Source organism: Canis lupus, chromosome 4 (assembly GCF_048164855.1).
Source record: "Canis lupus baileyi chromosome 4, mCanLup2.hap1, whole genome shotgun sequence".
Taxonomy (NCBI): domain Eukaryota; kingdom Metazoa; phylum Chordata; class Mammalia; order Carnivora; family Canidae; genus Canis; species Canis lupus.
Window position 1 is genome coordinate 10745716 of NC_132841.1, and position 24352 is coordinate 10770067.

The 24352-nt window shown below is 42.8% G+C and overlaps 2 protein-coding genes and 1 long non-coding RNA gene across 4 annotated transcripts in view; 2 read left to right on the plus strand and 1 right to left on the minus strand.

Annotated features, from left to right (window-relative positions):
- The window catches only part of NUP133 (nucleoporin 133), a 53981-nt gene extending 38663 nt beyond the window's left edge, over nt 1–15318 (plus strand). For both annotated transcript variants that reach the window (XM_072823124.1, XM_072823125.1), the window contains exons 19-26: nt 96–229; nt 1989–2147; nt 2616–2751; nt 6130–6248; nt 7209–7289; nt 8050–8114; nt 10346–10434; nt 14276–15318. In XM_072823124.1, the coding sequence (XP_072679225.1) occupies nt 96–229; nt 1989–2147; nt 2616–2751; nt 6130–6248; nt 7209–7289; nt 8050–8114; nt 10346–10434; nt 14276–14412 (920 nt within the window). In that variant the 3' untranslated portion in view covers nt 14413–15318. The remainder of the gene's footprint in view (nt 1–95; nt 230–1988; nt 2148–2615; nt 2752–6129; nt 6249–7208; nt 7290–8049; nt 8115–10345; nt 10435–14275) is intronic.
- A 2500-nt stretch (nt 15319–17818) lies between these two features.
- On the minus strand, nt 17819–21462 carry LOC140631841 (uncharacterized). Its single transcript, XR_012029349.1, has 2 exons — nt 21158–21462; nt 17819–19980 (listed from the first exon to the last, which is right to left on the minus strand). It is a non-coding gene; the product is annotated as an uncharacterized lncRNA (long non-coding RNA).
- On the plus strand, nt 20979–24103 carry ACTA1 (actin alpha 1, skeletal muscle). Its single transcript, XM_072823129.1, has 7 exons — nt 20979–21447; nt 22220–22360; nt 22472–22796; nt 22898–23059; nt 23154–23345; nt 23437–23618; nt 23701–24103. The coding sequence occupies exons 2-7, from the start codon at nt 22232–22234 to the stop codon at nt 23842–23844; spliced, it is 1134 nt and encodes a 377-aa protein (XP_072679230.1). The 5' UTR covers nt 20979–21447; nt 22220–22231; the 3' UTR covers nt 23845–24103.
- Nucleotides 24104–24352: the final 249 nt, after the last annotated feature.

Here is a 24352-nt window from a genome sequence, read left to right on the forward strand (position 1 = left end):
ATAATATGAGTTGAAGGTAAAATTTCCAGTCATTTTTTATCACATATTAAGTTTTCACTAACGGGATTTTTTTCTATCTGTTCTCATTTTTACAGTCACACTAGGCCAGTACCCGTGGGCTGCTTCTTTAGCAGAAAAATACTGTGATTTTGATATCTTAGTACAAATGTGTGAGCAGACCGACAACCAGAGCAGACTCCAGCGCTACATGACCCAGTTTGCCGATCAGGTAGTGATCGTCAGGGACATAGGCAATAGGTCCTGTAGTGAGGTTTTACCATTTCAGATTGAAAGATGATATACAATCTTTTTGTAGTTAACTTAGCTACTAATTTGTGCATTATGTTTCTTGGTAAATTGGCAGGCAATTCCAAGTATTATTGAATGATTCTTTTAAGGTTTGAAGAATATGTTAAAACTTTCATTTCTATTCAGATATTTTCAGTTATAATTAAAAGTACTTAGGTATACGAATGTTGGGGGAGTTCTTAAACTTTGAAAAAAGATCTTGGGAGCACAAGATGCTGCAGCTTTGGGAGAGCTTAGCTTTCCATACACCAAAGATTTTTGCTTTCCTTGTTTGACATCATGCTTATTTTTTTAAAAAGTTCTCATTATGACACTCTCTAAGCTAATTCAAGTTGCTCCTAAAGGCCACGTTATTCAGTTGATCTTCATGTGAAACCTGATTTTTTTGCTACTAAGAAGTGACATTGTATACAGACAGACATGTTTTGCCAATTGCTTGTTTACCTTAGTACGTCACAAACATTTGTCCTTATCATTAAGTATTTCACAGCAATGTTTTTGATGATGTTAGGGTATAACGTGGACTAGATGTAACTTATCTTATTTGATCAGGGCCTAATTGTGGGACACGGCTTATTTAGTATTTCATAATAGCGCTAAGCCCATCATGGTTTTTATTCTTTTTGTGGATTCTAGTCCTTTGCTGACATTTTCCATCCGTTTTTGTATGCTTTTATTTTCTTTAATATGTTTAGTAAATACTTAAAAATCCTTCTGTGCTACCTCCAAAATCTGATCATTCTCAGGTCTGCTTCTCTTGCCTACTTACTTGTCATATTTTTCTGCTTTTTATGTCTTGTAATTTTTTTTTTGTTGTGTTTGGATATTGTGTATAAAAGAACCGTACAGATGGAAATGAATGCTATTTTTACCTGGGGAGGCAGATATGGTGAGAAGCAGGTCACTCAATTCAACCAGAATAGAGGTGGACCAAGGCTTGGTTGTGGCTTCTGTTACATTCACTTCATTTCTGGTTTTGAAGTCTTATGGAACCGGTTCATTGCAGAATTCCCCCTTTGGTGGAAAGATCTCTTACATGTATGGCTGTAGGACTTTTTAGTCTTCCTTTCCCCCCTAGCCTTCCATATTACCCCAACATCTGGTGGGAAAAAACTGACTAAGCATTTAGGGCCTATCTAGATTTCTATTTATCAAACCAGCCTGCATGGCCTTCTGGCAAAGGATTCAATTCTTGAGAATCTTTCATTCTGCACTGTTGCATAGAACTTTCAGGGACAGTGGAGATCTTACTCATATTTTCTGTCTCAGATTTCTATCTGGCACATGTAGGGCCATTGAGCACTTGAAATATGACTAGTGTGACTGAGGAACTGAATTTTTTTATTTTAATGAAGTTTAAACAGCTACATGTAACTAATGAGTACCATTCCACACCATCCATGTATAAAGTTTACATGATCTTGAGCAGGATCCCCTTTCTGAATCTGAATTCCTCATTTGTTAAATGAAGTTTTACTAAGTTAAGTTTTCTTTAGGACACTACCATATAGAAAATAAGTGTTTAAAAGAAGATTTCTATTCTAGAATCTACGACCTTTAAGAAAATTTAATATTTTATTATCAGAAATGTACTTTTTAAACCTATACTCCCGAATATTGTTGGATTCTTTGCTCTGTTTCTTGGTTTTGTTTTGTTTTGTTTTCTTTTTTTTTTGTAGAATTTTTCAGACTTTCTTTTCCGTTGGTATCTGGAGAAAGGAAAGCGAGGCAAATTATTATCTCAGCCCATTTCTCAGCATGAAGAGTTGGCAAATTTTTTGCAAGCTCATGAACATCTTAGCTGGTTACATGAAATTAACAGCCAAGAATTAGAAAAGGTAAGGAAGATTGAGTTACATGGAGCCGATTTAGGCAGTTTTTTATTTAATTAGTTTAGCTTATAGTGATTAAAATATTATTTAGAGGTGATTTTAAATATGTATCTCCTGTTCGCTGACATAATTTGAATAAAGTGTTTTTATTTATGATGGCATAAAACAAAAAAATGTTCAAATTTTGGGTAAAAACTATACATGAATTAATTTTAAAGTTTGTCCTTGACAAGTTGTTGAAGTGAATATATAATTGTTATAGAAGGAATGTTTTATGTATGTTTCTTTTCCCAATAATTAGTATGGCAGGTTGATATTTTGTGCAATCACTCTCAGTATATAGTACCAGTCAGTTTTAGATTTGCTAGTATTAATTTGATTTTTCATTGTTATCAGTTGGGAATAATTTTGGGTTGTACTTAACTTGAATTAGTACTGAGAATCTTAACATTTTTCATATTTTGTTTATTGTAGGCTCATGCAACACTTCTGGGTTTGGCAAACATGGAAACTCATTATTTTGCAAAGAAAAAAACCCTTCTTGGTTTGAGTAAATTGGCTGCATTGGCTTCAGACTTTTCAGAGGATATCCTACAAGAAAAAATTGAAGGTAAAGGAAAGGATTTGAATGTTAATCATGCTATCAGTGAACTCTTAGAATGCATTCCTGTAATTAATAGGGTTTATTAGAAACAGGACCCATCACTCCTTTAAGAGGAGCGATTTCTATCCAGTCTCATTAGACACTTAAGTACATATTTTTTGGGATTCTATTTTTTACAGAAAATCTGTTTGTTAAATAAGAATTCCTAAGAATTATGTATGATTTGAAGAGTGCTCTGAGTATACCCTGAGTGACTCATAATCTAAGAACAAGAAGAACTGCAAAGAAATCTTGACCTTTTTAATCAGTGGGTTTGTTGTAAATAGTGGTAATTTTGAAGCTACTGGTTTCAGAATTCAAAACTTTTTGGTGTCATAATTGTATCCAACTATTTTGTTGTATTGTAGGTTGAGAAAATGATACATTGTCATTTTTGAGAACCAAGGGGAAGGGAGATAAAATCTAGGAGGAGAAGGAAGAACCCTGTATACAGCATTTGAATTGGAGATTTCAGATGGAATCAAGATTATTTAAAATTAAAGTATTCCTGGCTCTGTTCACTGAAAAGGGCTAAAAGCAGTGACACCCCAGTAGCATGAGTATACCTAGTCCTATGTTTTGGCTTCTAACTACTTCTAACTATTTCTTAGTAAAAACAAAGGTTATTGAGGAAAGATCTTGAATCTTGCTGAGCCAGAGAGCAAGGTTTTTGTAGAGATGTCAACAAAATAGCCTCCACTGGCCGAGTTTGAACCAAAAATAATGATAGTAAAATGATAGTAAAGCATTTTATTTCACCATTTAAAAGCAAAAATTCATAAATCTACAGTGATGCCCAGAATGGGAAGGATCAGTGAAATTCTTCTTTACGAAAAAAGAATACCAGCTGATAAGTGTGGAATAGGACTTGGGAAGCATCTTGCAACTATAGTGACTAATTGTTCATCAAAGGATGCTAAAACATTGAGTCTAGGGGTTAGGGGTAGAAGATCATCTCATGTTTTCAGACTGTCATTACACACATCTAACAGACCATCATCAGCAGTGAGACAGATTAACATTACATACTTCCTGGAGTGATGCAGAATATCACCTGCATTGCTTTCGTGCTAGAGATGTTCAACCTGAATCTAACAACAGGGAATGATTGGATGTATCCTATTTGTGGGGCATTTAATATAATCAGCCCAGTCTTTTCAAAATTAAGCAACATAAAGGGAAAAAAAAGAGGCTGTTTTAGATTAAAGTAGCCTGAGAGCTGTGACAACCAAATGCAGTATGAGATGCTCGGTCATCCCCCAAATAACTGTGACAAACATTTTGGTGACAACTGGGGAAATGTGAACATAATTAATATTAGATGACTTTACTATATCTGTTAAATTTTTCAGACTTGATAATGATACTGGTTGAATGGTCTTGTTCTTAGGAGGTATATGCTAAAGTAATTAGAAATGAAATGGTGTGAAAGTCTGCAACTTCTATATTACTTAAGGGGAAAAGCAAATAGGTGGGTTGATAAGTAGATAGGTAGATAAAGCAAAGATGGCAAAATGTTAACAGCAGGTAACTCCAGGTATACAGTGTACACTGTATTCTTTAAATTTTTCTGTAGGTTTGGAATTTTTCAAAATAAAAATCGGAGGGGGATCTTAGCTATCTGTTCAGGGGTGAACTGTATGCAAATACAGGTGTTTGGTTTCAGGGCTTAGCCACAGAGTCCAGTCTCTTAGGTACAGATTCTAATTATACTGCTGTCATTTGTTTCTTCGAGGAGTGGGAATAGTGGAAAGAATCTAGATGGAAATTGGACAGATCCGATTTCAGATATTTTCTCCAGCTTACTATCTTTGTGACTTTGGATACCCTCTGACAGGCCTCAGTTCCTCAGCTATAAAATGGGTAGTTACAGGGATTGGAGGCACTGTTCTTGAAAAAAAAAAGTCTTACATATATTATTTAATATATCCTAGGATTAGCATTTAATTTTTATTATTAAAATTATTTGGGCAGCCTGGGTGGCTCAGCGGTTTGGCACCGCCTTTGGCCCGGGGTGTGATCCTGGAGACCCAGGATCGAGTCCCATGTCGGGCTCCCTGCGTGGAGCCTGCTTTTCCCTCTGTGTCTCTGCCTCTCTCTGTCTCTGTGTCTCTCATGAATAAATAAAATATGTTTTTAAAAAAAAATTATTTTGCACTGTTGAGGGAAATCTTCAGTCTTTTATTTTTAAGCACTGGTAGTCCTTTTTTGTTCTAAAGAAGTGTGTATAAATTCAGCAAGGTTGGCTGATAATCTGACGTGGGAAGCCATAATTTAGTCTGATCACCAGAGATAGACCATGTTATTAATTAAATCAAGGTTTTATTTCTTGCTACCTCACCCCCAGAAATCGTTAGAACTGGTCATTTTGATTTGATTACTTCTTAACTTTCACATTCTTAACACAATGGGAGTATTTTCAGATGTCAGTAATTACCTACAGACTGTCATCAGTGTATCTGGACATAGGGAGTAGATTTTTGAAAAATAACTTCCTTTCTGGTAATGTGAATAATTCCTTATGGAAATTTGTAAATTACCAGGAAAAACACAAACAAAAAACCCAAATTGTCTATATAATATCTCACTGCCACAGAGATTACTACTATTACTGTTTTGTGTATCCTCCCAGTCTGTTTTTCTATGTATGGAAATTGCACAAAAATGATTTGATTGTGAAGTGATGTCAGTATTTGTATGAGCATATTTGTGCTTTGGTCACTGTACTTTGCTGTGATGGGACCGCTGTGTTTATGAGGCTGCATGGCAGTTCTAGATCCTTTTCCTCTGTAGCCCAGCCTGGGGATGGGCTGCAGCCTGGATGGCTTATGGCAAGTAAGCCTCACCCTGTCCCCTCATCCTATTGAGATTACCATTGCTAGTTAATAGGTTTGGCACATAAGCTTCCAGGTTTTGTTTTTCCTGGAGTATACTCATTGTGGCTTTTAAGTAGATCATTTCCCCTAGTGAAAGATTATGCTAGAAACTCTGGTGGGAGTTCCTAAGTTACCATAAAATGGGACTGAATCCCCCGATCTGAAGGACTTGTGCCTCAAAATAGCCATCTGTTCTACAATTTCTTCAAGCAGTAGGGTGTATTTTCATAGCTCTTCTCTCCCCTCCTGTATCTGGTGATAGTGTTTGTTTATATGATTTGGATCACACCATAAATATGTTTTAGCATAATCAGAAATCAAGAGTTAGCAGAATTAATAACATTTTAAGTTCACCAAATAGTGATGAGATTACCTGTAGAGATGTTCCTCTTTTTTGAAAAAAATTCAGATTTTTTATGATGGAGCAGAAGAGTTTATTCCTCTCCCCGCCTCTCATTTTGAATTCTAGAAATGGCTGAGCAGGAGCGCTTTCTGCTGCACCAGGAGACCTTGCCTGAACAGCTGCTGGCGGAAAAACAGCTAAGTCTCAGTGCAATGCCAGTGTTGACTGCCCCACAGCTCATCAGTGTGCGTGCTTTTCACATCCTTGCACCATTCCTTAGTCTCAAAACAACCTCTCAGTATTTGAGTCAGATGGTATAGTTCCTACAAGTAGTCATCTGCCCACTTCCTATTTTTCTGGTAACTTTCCCCTTCCCCTAGAATAGTTGTTAAAAGTTGCTTGAGAGCAGGACTCACGTTAGTGGAAAGTAGTGGGCCAGCCTCTGCCTCCACCTGTTCCTAGAGATGCTCATCCAGGTGACCAGAAGAAAGTATTTGTATTTTTCAGCATAGGACAGACATGTACCATGAGGTACAGTTCAGGCTCTTCCATAAGAAAAATGTTCAAGGAACTGGATTTTACATAGCCTATAAGTACCATCCTCACCCTTTTTCTCTGGGACATAGCACATTCCTAAGGGCATAGCTAGATTATGGGCTACAGCCTAGGTAGGCTAGCTTTGTTGTTATGTACGCTTGTAGTGTTAACTTTGCTTCTCCTTTGCCTTTCAAGAAAGCATTTCAAATGCACGAACAATGTAGGATCACTTTGAATTTGCTCTAATTCTATTAAAAAGAAGACAATTCAAAAACTTCAGTATTTTAGCCATTACTAATAACAGATTTCCTATAATTGAGCTCACAACAGCCTCTCCATATATAGCATATTGCAAAGAATATGATCAAAAGAATACTGAAATACATATACTATCTTGAACTTAAGAATATAAATGTACTGACATTTTAAAGGTACCTATACCAAGTTATGCAAATTAAATACTGTTGAGCATAGGCACATTTTGAAAGACAGTTTATTGTGAGGGTAGATGGAGTGTGAATTCCAAAGATGATAGTCTTCTTACTATAAAATAAAAATACCTGTGACTTACTTGAAAGACAGAACGACTTATTTTCTCCATAAATTTCTCTAGTCTTGGTTATATGATTACTTAAAATAATCCTCAGTCTTATTTGAACTTGCCATAGCTGTATATCTGTGAAGAAAACAGAAGAGCTAATGAATATGATTTCAAGAAAGCTTTGGACTTGCTGGAATATATTGATGAGGTACGTAATTCACTTGAGATGATCATGGGCAAGTATCACAATTTATATATTTGGCTTTCTGTAGAGCTAAAGACATAAAAAGAAAAAAATTACTCTTTTAGCCAGTTGTAACAATGTGTTAATTTAAAAAGACTCTGGTTCAGATATTCCTAACTTGGCTTATACAAAGCTCTTTAAAAAAGCTGTCAGGAGATTCCCTTTCCTGATAATTCTCAGACATTCCCAGATGTCTTTTTCTGCACATGAATAAAAAACAGTGCTTTTCAGAATCCTGGGATATTTTTTCTCTTTCATTTATGAAGTCATTATTAGTTCCTCAGTCTGATATATTGCTTTATCAATTTATTTTTCACAGTATTTATCCTAAGAGGAGCTGTTCTCAGCCTTCTTTGGCGGGGTGGGGGGAGATTATAATGACAATTCTGTAGGTTAAATAGTTGGCCCTGCAATTGAAAGTAGTTTGGTTAAAAAAAATTTTTTTAAAAAGTAGTTTGGTAGATTTTTAAAATGTAGTATATTGGCTTTTATATTACCTTGTTTAAAATCTTAACCCTTTCAATCAGATCATCACAGAATAATCAAACTAATTCATACACAGTTATTAATTGGCTTACACTTCTGAGTATTGATGTCTTAAAAGAAATTTTTTAAATTATGAATTAAAGTAAATCAATCATTTATGCAGAATTAGCTAACTCAAGCTTAAGCATGTATTTTTAAAATCAGGACTTAATGAGGATTTATTTGTTTTACTATAAAGGAGGAAGACGTAAACATAAATGATCTAAAACTGGAAATCTTTTGCAAAGCTCTTCAGAGAGATAAGTAAGTTCTTAGTTCTCATCGTATGACTCTAAGCTATGGTTTTGGAAAAGGACTCTTTAGGAACATTATATCATACATCAAATGGTTTTATAACCTAATTGTATTATAAAAATCTTACTGCGTGGGCAGCCGTGGTGGCGCAGCGGTTTAGCACCGCCTGCAGCCCCAGGGTGTGATCCTGGAGACCCGGGATCGAGTCCCACGTCGGGCTCCCTGCATGGAGCCTGCTTCTCCCTCTGCCTGTGTCTCTGCCTCTCTCTCTGTGTCTCTATGAATGGATAAATCTTTAAAAAAAAAAAAAAAACTTACTGCATGCATTAATAATTAAATTTTTCATTCAATAATAAAGGGAGAGTTTAAGGACTTAGGACCACTGGTATGATAAATTTCTACTTCTGATTTTATTTATTTGAGTGAGCAAGAGCAGAGGTGGGATGCAAAGGGAGACTGGGAGAAAGAGAATCTCAAGCACTCTGCACCCAGTGCAGAGCCCTATGCAGAACTTGATCTCATGATCCTGAGATCATGATGACCTGAGCCAAAACCAGGAGTTGGTTGCTTAACTGAATGAGACACCCAGGTGCCCCTCTACTTTTGATTTTAAAATTTGGACTGTTTGCACAGAAATATATATGTTCCTGATTTTCATATAAGTTGGGCCTGTTCTGCTAAACAAGAAACTGCATTTTGTTTTAAATAAAAAGTTTATTAGCGTATCAGTACTCTCTTATAAGTTACTGAGACCTCTTTTTCACAATCCTCTCCTTCCCGAGGAGGGAGATTTCCATGGGAAATGGTGGCAAAGAAAGGTGGTGGCAGTGAAAGACAAGAATAATCGCTTGTGAGGATGAATTATTTCTGGGAAAAGGATTTTAAATAGATTGTAACTTGAGTGCTAACACTCTTCCCTACTCACAGTTTTCCTATTTATATGAGAAATTGTATTACTATTTTTACTAAAGCATTTCTTCTCTGATCACTCCCAGATAGTTAAAATTGTTGTTCTCTTTGGTCTTGGAGGTCACTCTCTAAAGCATCTGTCTCTAACCACTTGATTCTTCTTCCTAATCTTAAAAAAGTATATTGTCATTTGACTGGAATTCCTTGTCATGACTTCATGTTTAAAAACTTTGAGGTATGGGGCAGCCCTGGTGGTTCAGCGGCTTAGCGCTGCCTTCGGCCCTGGTTGTGATCCTGGAGACCCAGGATCAAGTCCCACATCAGGCTCCCTGCATGGAGCCTGCTTCTCCCTCTGCCTGTGTCTCTGCCTCTCTCTCATTGTCTTTCATGAATAAATAAATAGAGCCTTTAAAAATATATTAAAAAAAAAAAAAAAAAACTTTGAGGTAGGGCAGCCCGGGTGGCTCAGCGCTTTAGCGCTGCCTTCAGTCCAGGGTGGGATCCTGGAGACCCGGGATCAAGTCCCATGTCGGGCTCCCTGCATGGAGCCTGCTTCTCCCTCTGCCTGTGTCTCTGCCTCTATGTGTGTGTGTGTGTGTCTCTTTCATGAAAAATAAATAAAATCTTTAAAAACAAAAACAACTTTTAGGTATTGGGACACCCGGGTGGCTCAGTTAAATGTCCACCTCCTGATTTCGGCTCAGGTCATGATCTCTGGGTCCTGGGATTGAGCCCCGTATTGGGAGCCTCCTTCTCCTTCTGCCCCTCCTCCTAGCCCCTGCTTGTGCGTGTGCTCTCTCAAACAAAATCTTTTAAAAAAAACCCCACAAAACTCTAAGGTATCATGGGATATATATATTCATTAATTACTACAAAGCAGTGAGTCTGTGTGTGTGTGTTTCAACAATAGATAATCTAGACTAGATAAAACTTGCTACTATTTTATTTTAATGAAAAGTAGAATATGTTACAACATACTATAACTATTGTGCTCTGAAGATCATTCTTGGGAGTCCTTACTAGATTTGTTACTTTTTTACAGAATTTTTTTTGGCAAAGATGGCTCACTACTTGGTTTTGACATCAAATATATATGGTTGTGTTGGGGGAATGCTACACCTAAGTGTAGCATTTTGTATCTAATATGGAGACTCTAAGTATAATACAACATTTAAACCTCTCTTATTTAAATAATTTGAAACAGTATCACAAAACTCAAGATTCTCCAGCCAGGCACAACCATCAAAACAAAACTACAGGAGCAAACAAGTCATTTATATTTCAGATAATCTATTATTTCATTTTCTTCTCATTGCAATTTTGTTTTTTAGCTGGTCCAGTTCAGATGGCAAGGATGATCCAATTGAAGTATCTAAAGACAGTATATTTGTGAAAATCTTACAGAAACTTTTAAAAGATGGTAAGTGGTTTGTTAATATTGGAAATTGTATCATCGCTCCTCAGTTTTAGAAATCTGAGAATAGGGATCCCTGGGTGGCGCAGCGGTTTGGCGCCTGCCTTTGGCCCAGGGCGCGATCCTGGAGACCCGGGATCGAATCCCACGTCGGGCTCCCGGTGCATGGAGCCTGCTTCTCCCTCTGCCTGTGTCTCTGCCTCTCTCTCTCTCACTGTGTGCCTATCATAAATAAATAAAAAAAAATTTAAAAAAAAAAAAAAAAAAAAAAAAAAAAAAGAAATCTGAGAATAATGGGTATTGGCTAAGGTGTCAGTGCTAGGGCAGTTTAAACAGTATCATACTCAGAGAAATGTTTTTAAAATGAAGGAAGGGGTTTTTCCTTTCCTCTCCCAGCTGAGGGAGCATGTGCGAAGGTGAAGTCTCCATCCACATAGGTCCCGGGGGGCTCCAGTGGGCAAAGTCTCCATGTTGATTCAAGATGGACAAGGAATGGATTCAGATACTGGTTGTGACACCAAAAATCTGTATGATAGAAGTAACCATTTTCTTTTAATTTTTCAGTTAACTCTTGTGAAGATAGAAAACTTGAGATATAAATGAGAAATAACTTTTTGTTATATAACTGACCATACTGTGCTTAAGTACAAATTATAAAATGCTTTTATAAATCCATTTTGGACATTAACACTCTAAAATTCATTTTAGGAACAAATAAAAAGAAACAAGGGAATATGTTTTGTATATGTTTTTTACCTAAAACAGTGAGCAAAACTCCATTTGCTGATTGAGACACAAGTTAAAGGAGCTATTCTAAGGGGGAATATGAAGTAGAGGATACAGTTGACCCTTGAACAATGTGTGGTTGAGGGGTACTGACCCCCAGCACAGTTGAAAATCCACATAAAATTTTTACTCCCTAAAAACTTCACTACTGTTAGCCTGCTATTGACCAGAAGCCTTACCAATAACATAAACAGTTAACACATAACTTTGCATGTGTATTATATACTGTATTCTTACAATAAAAGAAGCTAGAGAAGAGAAATTGCTATTGAGAAAATAATAAGAAGAATACATTTACAGTAGTGTACCGAATCCAAAAAATTTGGAGCTAAGTGGACCCATGCACTTCAAACCTGTGCTGTTCAAAGATCAACTGTAGTTACCTTCACCTTTTTCCATATTACTGAGAACTTAACATATGGAGAGTGTTAGAGATGAGCAGTTTTGCACATTTTATACACATGTGGCTCCTGTTATATCATGTTCTATCAAAATGTGTCATACTAAATTCAGGCCATGTGCAAAATAAGGCTTAGAGTTTACCAGTCTTTGCAAAAAGATAAGGACATTCTTTTGGACCACATGGGAAAAATATACAGTGATAAGTTATTGTAAATTCAGTCCTCCTAAATCGATGGGACTTTAATCCATCATAGTGACATTTACACACATTTGAAAGTTTTCTATATATGTATGTATGTGTATATATATATATATATATATATATATATATATATATATATATGCAAGAGACATTTTTTAATATACATAAAACATGGCAAACTGAGTCCCTGGTATGTAGTAGTCACTCAACAGATACTTGTCCTTTGAATGCCTACAAGTATTTTGTAGATTCAAAGCCCCAGCTCCTCTGTAATGGATTGTATTCTGCCATCTTGTATTTTAGAATTGCTGGCTTACCCTGGGAAAGTAAAAGGGGGCTCTTGGAAAGGTAGTGTGAAACCAGCCATACCACCCCATATTCGGAGGTGAAACAAAAGCAAACTCTCAACCATTTGTGTGTCAGAAGCTTTTGTTTTACAGCCCATCGGTGGTGGTCTCCTTGCATTCCTTGCTTTTCAGATTTTTAGTCGCCTTTTATAAGTGATCCAGTGAAAATACAGTTCTATGACTAGACAACTTGGAACTTGCCTAGAATTGATATGGATTTTATTTTATTATTATTATTATTTTTAAATATTTATTTTTATTTATTTATTTATGATAGACATAGAGAGAGGCAGAGACGCAGGCAGAGGGAGAAGCAGGCTCCATTCCGGGAGCCCGATGCGGGACTCGATCCCAGGACTCCAGGATCGCGCCCTGGGCCAAAGGCAGGCGCGAAACCACTGAGCCACCCAGGGATCCCCGATATGGATTTTATTTATGAAAAAGGAATGCTTGATCATCCTACATGACAGATTTAATAGTGCTTTCATTTTCAAAGACAAGCAGATAACACAAAGGTTAATCAAGCCTTTTCATTGTTACAAAATAAATAAAAATTAAAAATGAGTTAAGAGATATAGCAAAAGAACCTGACTTTTGCTTGAAAGTATTTGAAATACTTGAAATTCACAAACAGCTAAAACACCTGTAAGACTTTTTTTCTGTATTTGAAAATAAAGAAATAACTGGATATAGTTGATTTCTCTGTGCTGTTGGAGAGATTTTCCAGTTGGGCCTAATAGATTATTAGAAAGCATTTGGACTCAAATCCAATGTTTTTCATGAAGCTTGTTCTCATAAAAGTGCCACAGAATTGAGTTATTGCTCAGGGTAAGTGTTTAGTGCCTTTTAAAGGTGACTTTGCTCTTTTTGTTATTCTTAGATTATAAATCATAGATGGGCAGCAGGAATGGAAAGTTGTGGTTTTATAGAAAGAATTACTGAATTGTGACCAAAGGACAAAAAAAAGTAGAAACTATTATGTAAATAAATACATATACACAAATGAAAGATAACAAGAAGGTAGGGACATCTGTCTTTGGAAAATTTTTAATAATACTGTAGAATAATACTATATACAGTAGTAAATGTTTTTAAAGGACAGATCCTGAAGGTAGAGAGATAAATAGCCTCAAATTTTATAGGCTTTGACAGCCAGCAATTAACTTCAGCTTGTGGAATGTATTCATCCAACAGATATGTTTAACTTACCCACATGGAATTTTTTGGTTTGTTTTTATATATTATTGAAGTACATTATACACACAAAATGCACAATCTTTGTTGAAAGTATTTTAATTGTAGTAAATGATCTATAAATATTTTGGATTTAGCCTCATAACATTTATTAATCCAGATTTTTATTATATAACAAGTACAAAAAATGGTGCTAGGCACTTTGAGGGTATTAAAAAAAAAACTCCGTATTTGATTTTGAGAACTTAATGCTAATGTGACAAGTTATATTGTCTTACTGAATTTTTTTCTAGTTTTCTTTATCAAGTGAGAAAATTTTACATGCCTCTTTGTAACTACACAAATCCTGATTCTGGCAGTTCCATTTAATCAATGTTCATTGGCTTTCCAGCTTTATAGAGGACTAATGAAGAAATGATTCTTCTCCTGTCTCATTTCAGACTGTATTTTGAGACACTATAGCTAGCTTTCATGATATTATCTCTGCTAAATTATTTCTCTATATATATAATTGGGTATATATTTAATATATATAATTCTTGAAATACTTGAATATATAATTGTTTGAAATACTTGTTTTCAGGTGATTATTAGTTGAAAACTTCCATTCTGAAGAAATGACTTACGCTATAGAGAAAAATGAAAATATTTCAGATCTTATTTAAAAGACTTTAATCAGATTGGCTGTTTTGACCACTAGGCGGAAAAATACTCAAGCACCCTCCTCTAAGTAAACAATGTCCTGTCGTTAGACCTGCAAGTATGTTTGACAGTGGAAGGAATTTAGAACAGTATTTCCCAATAGTGGAGTGACATTATATTTTAAATAGAAGCACAGATGTTGTTATCATTAATCATCTTAATTCATTTGAGAGTTTTATGAAAATAAAAAAGGACTGTGTGTTTGTGTTTATAGGTATTCAGCTCAGTGAATACTTGCCAGAGGTGAAGGACCTCCTACAAGCAGACCAGCTTGGAAGCTTAAAGTCCAATCCTTACTTTGAGTTTGTTTTGAAAGCAAACTATGAATATTATGTTCTGGGACAAATGTAACTTTTTCTGATAACAGTCACTGTTCCTGGAAATGTACATAACATAAGTCTATCTTTATAAAAATCTTAGGTCTTAAACATCTAAAAATTTGTACAGTTTTATAACGTGTTGCTGAATTTTGTATACTATATTTTAAAGCTGCTACAAAACAGCTGTGTGACTGTAGTTTTGGTTTTTTGTTATAATTTCTCTTATCCTTTTTCCATCTGAAATTTATCACTTGTGATTTCCATGCTTTCTACCCTTTCTTTCTCTCTGTCAAGGGTTCTGGAGTTCTTACTCTGGTTCTGGCTACTTGTATGCACAAAGCACTTCTAGGCCTCATTTCTGTAACTCTAAACATGAACAAGCTTGCACTGTCTCTGAAATTGCTGTGACTTTAGATGGTATATCCTGAAGAGAATCTGGAGTATGTGATGTCTGTTTTGGTTAGGGCTAGTGGGAAAGATGTAGTAAGCTAGATGTGAGATATGCTGACTTGCTGTAGGACTAGAAGACTAAACAAGTGGCAAAATTCATGTGAGCTTGAGAACTGATTAATTCACTGGGAGGATATTAAATATTTCTACATGAATAATAGAGTATTAGAGTAGTGAATAAGACCCTTCAGTGTTTTCTAACCTATCTGTAAGTTACCGTAAGTATACAGTATTAATGTTAGCTACAGTCTTCCAGTGTGGGGAATTCAGTTAACTTCATATATTTTCAAAGTGTTTTACAATGAATTCCAGCTTTACCACAGTCTGACTAATGTAAAGCATGTGTTATGCTAGAAGCCATTATAAGTTTTCTTAAAATGGCATCTGATTTACTGAAAAGTGGTGGTTCTCAAAGCTTCATTGTTCTGACCAATGTCATCACTCAGTTTTTATCAGCTTCAAATAAAGACCAGAGATTGGACAGGGAGTTGCTGGCATTTCAGACTTTGGCCCGGTTGAATGCTCACTAAACAACTTGCTCCAACAGCTGAAAAGGTCAGAAGTTAAATATGGTGAAGAGAGTCCTGTTCCTGGTTTCATAAAGTACAACCATCATGCCCTCTTCTCCTCTAGGCTTCAAATCCAGCCTTTGAACATGGTGGCAAAAACAGGTTAATGGAGCTCATTACATTAATAATGAAAGGAAAGACACTAGCAACCTTGTCTTTTTCTGTTTGCAGCTTGTGCGTTGGACAGCATCAGGGCCCAGGTTAGGAACTTACTGATGGATGCTAAGGGAAGTTAGGAAGAACTTGTCAAATGGTAGCTAAGAAATTGTTAAATTCTTATGTTATAGGACAAGGCTTTGGTTCTACATAGACATTAACAATTTTTGCCTGTATGATCCTTTTAGGTAATAATATGCTCTTGAGGATACAGGATTGTGCCCCCTTCAACATACTGCCACAAATCTAATATCCCTAGTGTGACAGGAAAGCCAGTCTGACAATGACCCTGGCCCCATTGATGGCATGATGTGGCACTACTGCTGTCACAGTATAATGCATAGTCTTAATTTGAGGGAGAGAAAGGCTCACTCTTCTAACTCTATCTTGTAGTCAGCATAGCACCAAAATAGTTGGGTTTTTAAAAATTAGTAATAGTAAAATTAAGGCTTTAAGATTTTTTTTTTTTTGGCTTTAAGATTTTAAATAATTTTTCTAAATTTTTAAAAATTTGTTTCACAACAGTCTTTAGCAAAGAATTGATTTTATATAAATTGAGTAATTGATAAAGACATTATAAAAGTGAGCATGTTCTCTAAGGAAAGAGAAATTTTACTGACGTGGGAAAGGTTTTTTTTTTTCTTTTTCACTCACGTTGTGCTGTTCTGAAAGTCACAGCTTGCAGCCTGATTAAATGAAACAATAACATGTTTTTGAAAGTGAGCAGCCAGCTTTGTGTGCTGAATGTTTTAAGAATTTGTGAATGTGTCAAGGATGAAGGCAGAACCAGAGATATACATAAGGGACTTGCTGAAACTCCAGTGAAGAAAAAAGCTATTGATACCCTCTATTGTAGGAATTTCATTTTTGAAGAAAATTTCAAAACTGGATTGTTTGTTTTACTTTGAGGTCTGAACCAGAGTCCTGAAGTGTTATCACCCACCAGGCACATTAGGCCTGCAGGTAAATGGTACAGCGCATTTCTCCTTTGAGGTGGATTTCTTTCTCTAGAAACAGGAACAGAAGGAAAGCCACACTGTAATGCCATCAGACTCACTTCTTATTCTGTTGTAATCCAGCACACTTGTACATTTTGAGGCTGAGGAACTACAAAAATATTAACGTAGTCCCACCTGCTTATTCCTGGACCTTTTACTTGGAGAACGCCTGAAGAGAAAATAGTTTTACTATTTCTACATAAAATCTACTCATTAATACCAAAATATTAAAAATTTTGTGTAATTCTAAAAATTTCTAAAAGATTTTTATTTATTTGACAGTATGAGGTGGGGAGGCAGAGGGAGCAGCAGACTCCCCGCCGAGCAGGGAGCCCAGTGCTAGGCTTGATCCCAGAATCCTGAGATCATGTCCTGAGCTGAAAGCAGACACAGTCCATTGAGCCACTCAGGCACCCTTAATTAATTCTAAAATTAAAAACAAAAACAAAAACCTGTAGAAATGTGTAACGTATTTTTTTCTAAGTATATGGAAGAAGATAAACCCCTGTAATCCCACCAGCTAGAAATAGCTTCAGTTACAGGTTTGAAATGTATATGAGGGACACCTAGCTGGTTCAGTCAGAAGAGCATGCGACTCTTGATCTCAGGATCATGAGTTCGAGCCCCATATTGGATATAGAGATTACTTAAAACTTTTAAAAAGTGAAATGTATCTTAGACTGGGACTGTGCATACTGTGTGTTCTATAACCTAATGTGTATTGTGAGCAACTCCATGTAGCCTTAATCCAGTGTTCCCCAGTCTTTTTCCCATTGTCATTCCTGAGGAGTTTTTAGACCCATTTTGCCCTAATCAGTCCACACACACCCCACCCCCGTGAAAGTTTAATACTGCAGATTAACTATATTTTTTATGTGCTGTGCCTCTGGAGGGCACAGATCATTGTAATATCTAATTTAAATTTTTTTCACACCCCCAAGAAACAATTCTCCCCCCTTTAAAAAACCACATCTTAATTAAATAACCACATCATGAGAGACACAGAAAGAGAAGTAGAGACACAGGCAGAGGGAGAAGCAGGCTCCACGCAGGGAACCCGGCATGGGACTCGATCCCAGGTCTCCAGGATCAGGCTCTGGGCTGAAGGCGGCACTAAACCACTGAGCCACCGAGCCACTGAGCCACCCGGGCTGCCCAACATCCAGTTTGTTAATGACCACATGACACTTTACCACATGGCTATGCCATGCTTTATTTAATAGTTCTCTGCCTCCTTAATGATCTTACACTTGAGAGTAAATGGTTTGGGTTGGTTTTTTTGTTTTCATTTTTACTTTATTTTTGCCACTTTGGGTAATACTAAAATAGTAAGTCTTTGTACAAAAATCTATGTGCACTCCAAGTTCCTGTGAAATTACATGACTCTTGTTGAGTTTTTGATGTTGACACATGTTTAGCGAACAGTTCTAGTAATATTGAATGTCCTTTGCTCCCCTCTTGTACCATCTCACCCCCCTCCCCTCCTCCAAACACTCAGAAGAAAGATACTGTACTATTTGAGTGTCCGTGTTCTAGGCACTTCGTTCTAATCTTCAAGTCAGTGTTCAGGAGTTGGTAGTGTCCTCAGTTGAGAATATGGAGTCTTTCTTGAAGTAAGCTGCCAAGGTCATGTAGCCAGAGTGGAGGGGAGTACACCCAGAAATGCTTCACTGCAAAGTGCAGGCTTGTAACACACGATGCCAGATACTGGGGGGGAGGGAGCTGATGTTTCCAGTGGAATCGTAGGCCGGTAGAGATGGCCAGGTCAGAAGTCCTGACTTCACTGTACGACGTCTTGGCCCCTCGGAAAAGGTCGCTTAAGGATCTCTTATGTTTCCAGAACCAAACCAAGTTTTGGGGAGCATTTAAGAAAGGTGGAAAGCAGTTCCCACCCCGCCCTGACTGCTAGTGGGAGGGAGGGTCGTCCAAGCCTCAGCTGTGGGACCTGGGAATGTGGTCTAACTCACTGAGCCTTGCTTTTCTGATTTTTAAAACTGACTCACCTGTCTACCCCAGAATAGTTAAAAGCATATATGCTTTTAACTATATGAAGGCATATAAATGCCTATATATGGATTCATATTTGAATCGATAGGAAAGGACAGAAGGCTTAGGCCCAGCGAGGGTGGGCATACAGGTTTGTGAGGAGCTCAGAGGACAGGGCTGAGGATGAGGGAGCTGTGAGCACGCAAGGGCCCTGTCAGGGTGTCCAGATCCGGGTTGCACCTGAAAACTTAGAAGCAGGCGCTGTCAGGCACGCCCTACGTGGCTGAGCTCGACTTAGTTCTCAAAAGGGTATGCAGGCAGTCACCCGCTTATCAGGCGAGAGCAGGGCACTGGTGTGTTCCCCCCAAGTGTACATGTATGGAGACCGTTTTTCCACTCGCTGGTGAAGTCTGTTCCCTAGGCCAATGAGAATTCAACAAGACCAGAATGGTACTGGGTGGCTCTGTAGTGACCGGGCAGAGACTATTTAAACAGCTCCAACCGTGGGCAGAGAGCAGATGTCTGGCTGGGTGTTCTCAAGGCCGCTCCCCCAGGTTTGCTGAACTAGCAGCCTCTTTCTTGGGAGTGTTTTTTTTTTTTTTCCTTTCTTTTTAAAAAGATTTTATTTATCTATTCGTGAGAGACACAGAGAGGTACGCAGAGGGAGAAGCAGGCTCCCCACAGGGAGCTGGATGCGGGACTCCATCCCTGGACCCCGGGCCCCGAGCTGAAGGCAGACCCTCAACCACTGAGCCATCCAGGCGTCCCGGAAGTGTTTTGTTCATCGCTTCGTGTGTTTGAAGCTGCTGGACTCTGGGCTTAGGAAAGCTTGCTGTAGGAGAGAGGACTGCACTGAGCAAGAGTTTGGGAAAATATTGACAACCCCATTCCCCTTTAAAATACCAAATTTCTAGCTATTCTTCCTACTTTCGGACCAAAATTTAAGCTTTCCTCTTCTATTGTATCTACAGCCCATTTGCCAGTTAATTTTTTTCTAGTGTCTTCACTACCCACTGAAAGCAGGACATGAGGTATTAAAAATGAAATATAGTTGTCACTCTAAAATAATTGAAAATGTTAAATATGAATTCACAGCTTTTGGCACACCCCTTATACTCATCACATAGGCCCCATACTAACCAAACTATTTTTTAATTGACGTTGATGGTTTTAGGAAGAGCTGCCATGAGGTGGGCTACAGAGGAGGGTTACATGTGCTCTTGTGTCCCTCCTCCAGAGAATCCACACCTGTCCCAGTTGCTGAGCTCCACCACCAAATGTGAATTGCAACTATTCTGGGAACAGTTAAGCACGTCAGAAAAATGAATGATTCCATTCTCACTGATGTACCCCCTCAAAGCATGTCACTGAGTTCATCACAAAATTGTTTCTCCTTATGCCTTCTACAGCGGCGTTAGGACTGTGCTGGTTCCCCCACCCCTGCCAAAAAAAAAAAAAAAGAAAAGAAAATGTGAGCCAGGCACCAACTGGATAACCTCCTCTGACCCTCACTCTACCTTACCATAAGTAGATCCAAATCCTTCTAGAAAATTTGAAAGGCATATCCCCATATATCAGTGATATAAATAGAACCGCTTCAGCCAGTCTGGTGGATGGTGACTCTCCAAGGTGGACTGGGAAGTGGCCTGGCCTTGGCAAGGCATCATCCTCTAAATATAAAGATGAGTTTGTTCAGCCTTTGCAGAAGGAAAAATTGCTACCCATCCTAGAGTGCAATGTCCTTGTCCTCTTTACTGGGAGGAAAGGTCGAGCAAGGCTTCATTTAGTACGGGCGCTTCACCCATTCCACCCCCAGGTTGTGGGGTGTGACCCTTGCCTTGAAGCCCCAGGACGGGGACACTCTTACCCCACCGAGGAGGTGGGGACTCGGGGACTCAGTTCGGCCCACCCAACCTGGGGCAGGTCCGTCCGGGAGAAAGAGAACACTCCCCAAATTCACTCTATGAACCCCCCCTCCCGTGAGCGCTGCGCGTCCCCGAGGCGAACAGCTCCCGGGCGCCCTGGCTTTGTGCCTGGCGCTGCCAGAGCCGCCGGCCCGGCCTGTCCCCGGGAGCCCTACGCTTCCTCCTCCTCCCCGCGTCTCCGGCCTCCCGCCGCCAGTTGTCCGGCCGCGACAGCTGCGCGCCCTCCCGCCGCCGGCGGCCCTCTCCGCGGCGGGGGCGGGGGCCGACTGGGGTCAGCGCTCTGAACCCGGGAGCTCAGGGGTGGGGAGGGAGAAATGAGGCCGACTGGCGGGGAGCGCGGTCTCCTTCCCCGCCTTCCTGGGACACCGGGGCTGCTCCCCCCGGCCTTCCCGTCCCACCACTGGCGTGGCTCCCTCCTCCCTGTAGCCGCGCGGGGGCCCTGGGGGGCCGAGGGAGCCCGAGGAAGGGTTGCAGTGTGGGAGGCACCCTCCGCAGCGCCGGTGCGAGCAGAGCGGACGGGGTGGGGAGGCCTGTCGGACAGGTGCAAGCTCCGGGAGCGCAGGCGCACGCACGCACCCACTGGCGCGCGGTGACCCTCGCCCCACCCTGTCCCCTCGGGCGGGCAACTGGGCCGGGTCGGGGGGGGCCGACCGGCCGGGGAGACACTCCATATACGGCCCGGCCCGCGTTACCTGGGCTCGGGCCAGGCCGCTCCTTCTTTGGTCAGCGCAGGGGACCCGGGCGGGGGCCCAGGCCGCGAGCCGGCTGGGGGTGGGGGCTCTAGTGTCCAACACCCAAATATGGCTCGAGAAGGGGAGCGACATTCCTGCGGGGCGGCGCGGGGGGGGCGCCCGCGGGCTATATAAAACCTGAGCGCGAGGACCAGCGGCCACCGCAGCGGACAGCGCCGAGAGAAGCCTCGCTTCCCTCCCGCGGCGACCGGGGCCCGAGCCGAGAGCAGCAGGTGTAGCCACCCGCCCAGGTAGGGCGGCGGTGGGGGAGGGGGCGGGGCAGGCGAACAATAGGACGGGGGGACGAGGTGACGGGGCACCACCGAGGGAGCCCGGAGAACTCCGGGGTAGAACCCAACCGACTCTCTTGCTCAACCCCGAGGCCTACTTTCTGCCTCCTGCGTCGCGGTCCTCAGAGCCACACGCGCTTCAGAGACGACACCATCAGTTTTGGGAAACGTCTCCAAATTTCTCCCCAGCGCCTTTGGGCTCCTCCGCCAGGCCTTTAGTGTGTGCCCGGCAGAGTCGAGGCTTTGCGGCAGTCCCCCGAGGGCAATGCCCTCCCGACGAAGGCCAGAGCCAAAGGGCAGCGGGGCCACAACCTCGGGGCGGCCCCCAGGAGGAGAGGCCGCGCCCCCCGTGCCGCGCCGAAGCCCCTCCCGCGGGCGCGCCGCTGCTCCTCCGGCCGGGCCCAGCCTCCCAGGTGGGGCGGCCGCGGCGCCGAGAGGCGGGGCGCCGGCGCCCGGGTCCGGCCGCAGGTAGCCCGCCGCGAGGGCGGAGAAACGTCGGCGGCCCCTAGGCCGGGGTCCGGGCGGGAGACGGTGTCGGTGAGGTCGCGACGACCCCGTGGCCCTCTCCCGTCGCAGCGCAGCCCTGAGCCCGGGAGCGAGGCCCGGACCGGTCCTTTGGGTGCTCCCGGGCCCGTTGCGCGCGCCCCCGGGCGGGGGTGTCCTTCGGGCCCCGGGGCGGGGGGGCTCTCGGGCCGGCCGACGCGCATCTCCGCGGCCTTCCTGTCCTTTGCAGAAACCAGACACCATGTGTGACGAAGACGAGACCACCGCCCTCGTGTGCGACAATGGCTCCGGCCTGGTGAAAGCCGGCTTCGCCGGCGACGACGCCCCTAGGGCCGTGTTCCCGTCCATCGTGGGCCGCCCTCGCCACCAGGTCAGGCAGCGCCCCCGGCGGAGGGAGCCGGGCCGGGGTCCCCGTGTGGCCGGGGTCGCCCCGCGCCGCTCCGGGCCGCCGTGACCTTGGCGTGGTGTCTGCGCTCCGCAGGGCGTCATGGTGGGGATGGGTCAGAAGGATTCCTACGTGGGCGACGAGGCCCAGAGCAAGAGAGGCATCCTGACCCTCAAGTACCCCATCGAGCACGGCATCATCACCAACTGGGACGACATGGAGAAGATCTGGCACCACACCTTCTACAACGAGCTGCGCGTGGCCCCCGAGGAGCACCCCACCCTGCTCACCGAGGCGCCCCTCAACCCCAAGGCCAACCGCGAGAAGATGACCCAGATCATGTTTGAGACCTTCAACGTGCCCGCCATGTACGTGGCCATCCAGGCCGTGCTGTCGCTCTACGCCTCGGGCCGTACCACCGGTGAGTGCGCGCGGCCGCGCCCCCCGCCCCCCGCCCCGCCCCCCGCCGGGCCTGGGGCGCCCGCTCACCCCGCCGTGTCCCCCGCCCCGCCCCACGCGCAGGCATCGTGCTCGACTCCGGCGACGGCGTCACCCACAACGTGCCCATCTATGAGGGCTACGCCCTGCCGCACGCCATCATGCGCCTGGACCTGGCCGGCCGCGACCTCACCGACTACCTGATGAAGATCCTCACCGAGCGTGGCTACTCCTTCGTGACCACAGGTGCGCGGCGCTCCGGGCGCCCCGGGCGGGCGGGGCGGCGCGCGGGCCCCGGGGCCGGCGCTGAGGGCTCGTCTCCTGCGCCCGCCCCCCACAGCCGAGCGCGAGATCGTGCGCGACATCAAAGAGAAGCTGTGCTACGTGGCCCTGGACTTCGAGAACGAGATGGCGACGGCCGCCTCCTCTTCCTCCCTGGAGAAGAGCTACGAGCTGCCCGATGGCCAGGTCATCACCATCGGTAACGAGCGCTTCCGCTGCCCGGAGACGCTCTTCCAGCCGTCCTTCATCGGTGAGTCGCGCTCGCCCGCGCCCGCCCCCGCCCCCGCCCCCGCCCGGCCCGGGGCGCCCCCGCCGCTCACGCTGCTCCCTGCGGCCCCCAGGCATGGAGTCGGCGGGCATCCACGAGACCACCTACAACAGCATCATGAAGTGCGACATCGACATCAGGAAGGACCTGTACGCCAACAACGTCATGTCGGGGGGCACCACCATGTACCCCGGGATCGCTGACCGCATGCAGAAGGAGATCACGGCGCTGGCCCCCAGCACCATGAAGATCAAGGTGGGCGGCGGCTCGCGCCCCCTGCCGGCGGCGGGCTCGGGGGTGCGGGCTCGGCCCTCCTGACGCGCTCTCTGCCTTGCAGATCATCGCCCCACCTGAGCGCAAGTACTCGGTGTGGATCGGCGGCTCCATCCTGGCCTCGCTGTCCACCTTCCAGCAGATGTGGATCACCAAGCAGGAGTACGACGAGGCCGGCCCCTCCATCGTCCACCGCAAATGCTTCTAGACCCCACGCCACCAACAGCGAGCGAATTCTCCTCAGGACGACAAATCTGCTCAGGTTGCAGGTGGCTGACCTCGAGTCACCGCTGCAGCAACTCTGTCTCTAACAACTTGAGTTGCTGCCTCCGCAACCCTACACAATGTTTATAACGTGTACATACATTAACTTATTTACCTCATTTTGTTATTTTTAAAACAAAGCCCTGTGGAAGGAAATGGAAAACTTGAAGCATTAAACTCAGCCATTCTGTCTGTTGCGTAAAGTTGTTTGTTGTGTTTATTTGCTGGGGTGGGGCGGCGGGGGGGAGTGGGGGGGGGACGAGGGAGGAGGAGGGCCCCCCCCCCCAGCTTCTTGTGTCAATTTCCACAACACTCGGAATGAGTGCTCTGCCTGCAACACCATTACTTAAGTCTTCCCTTGCTCGGGATTTCCCCCTCTGGATCAGATCCATTCCCAAACACTGGCCGCCCCGTCGGGGCCCCGACCCGGCCCTCTGTGGTGGGTCCGGAGC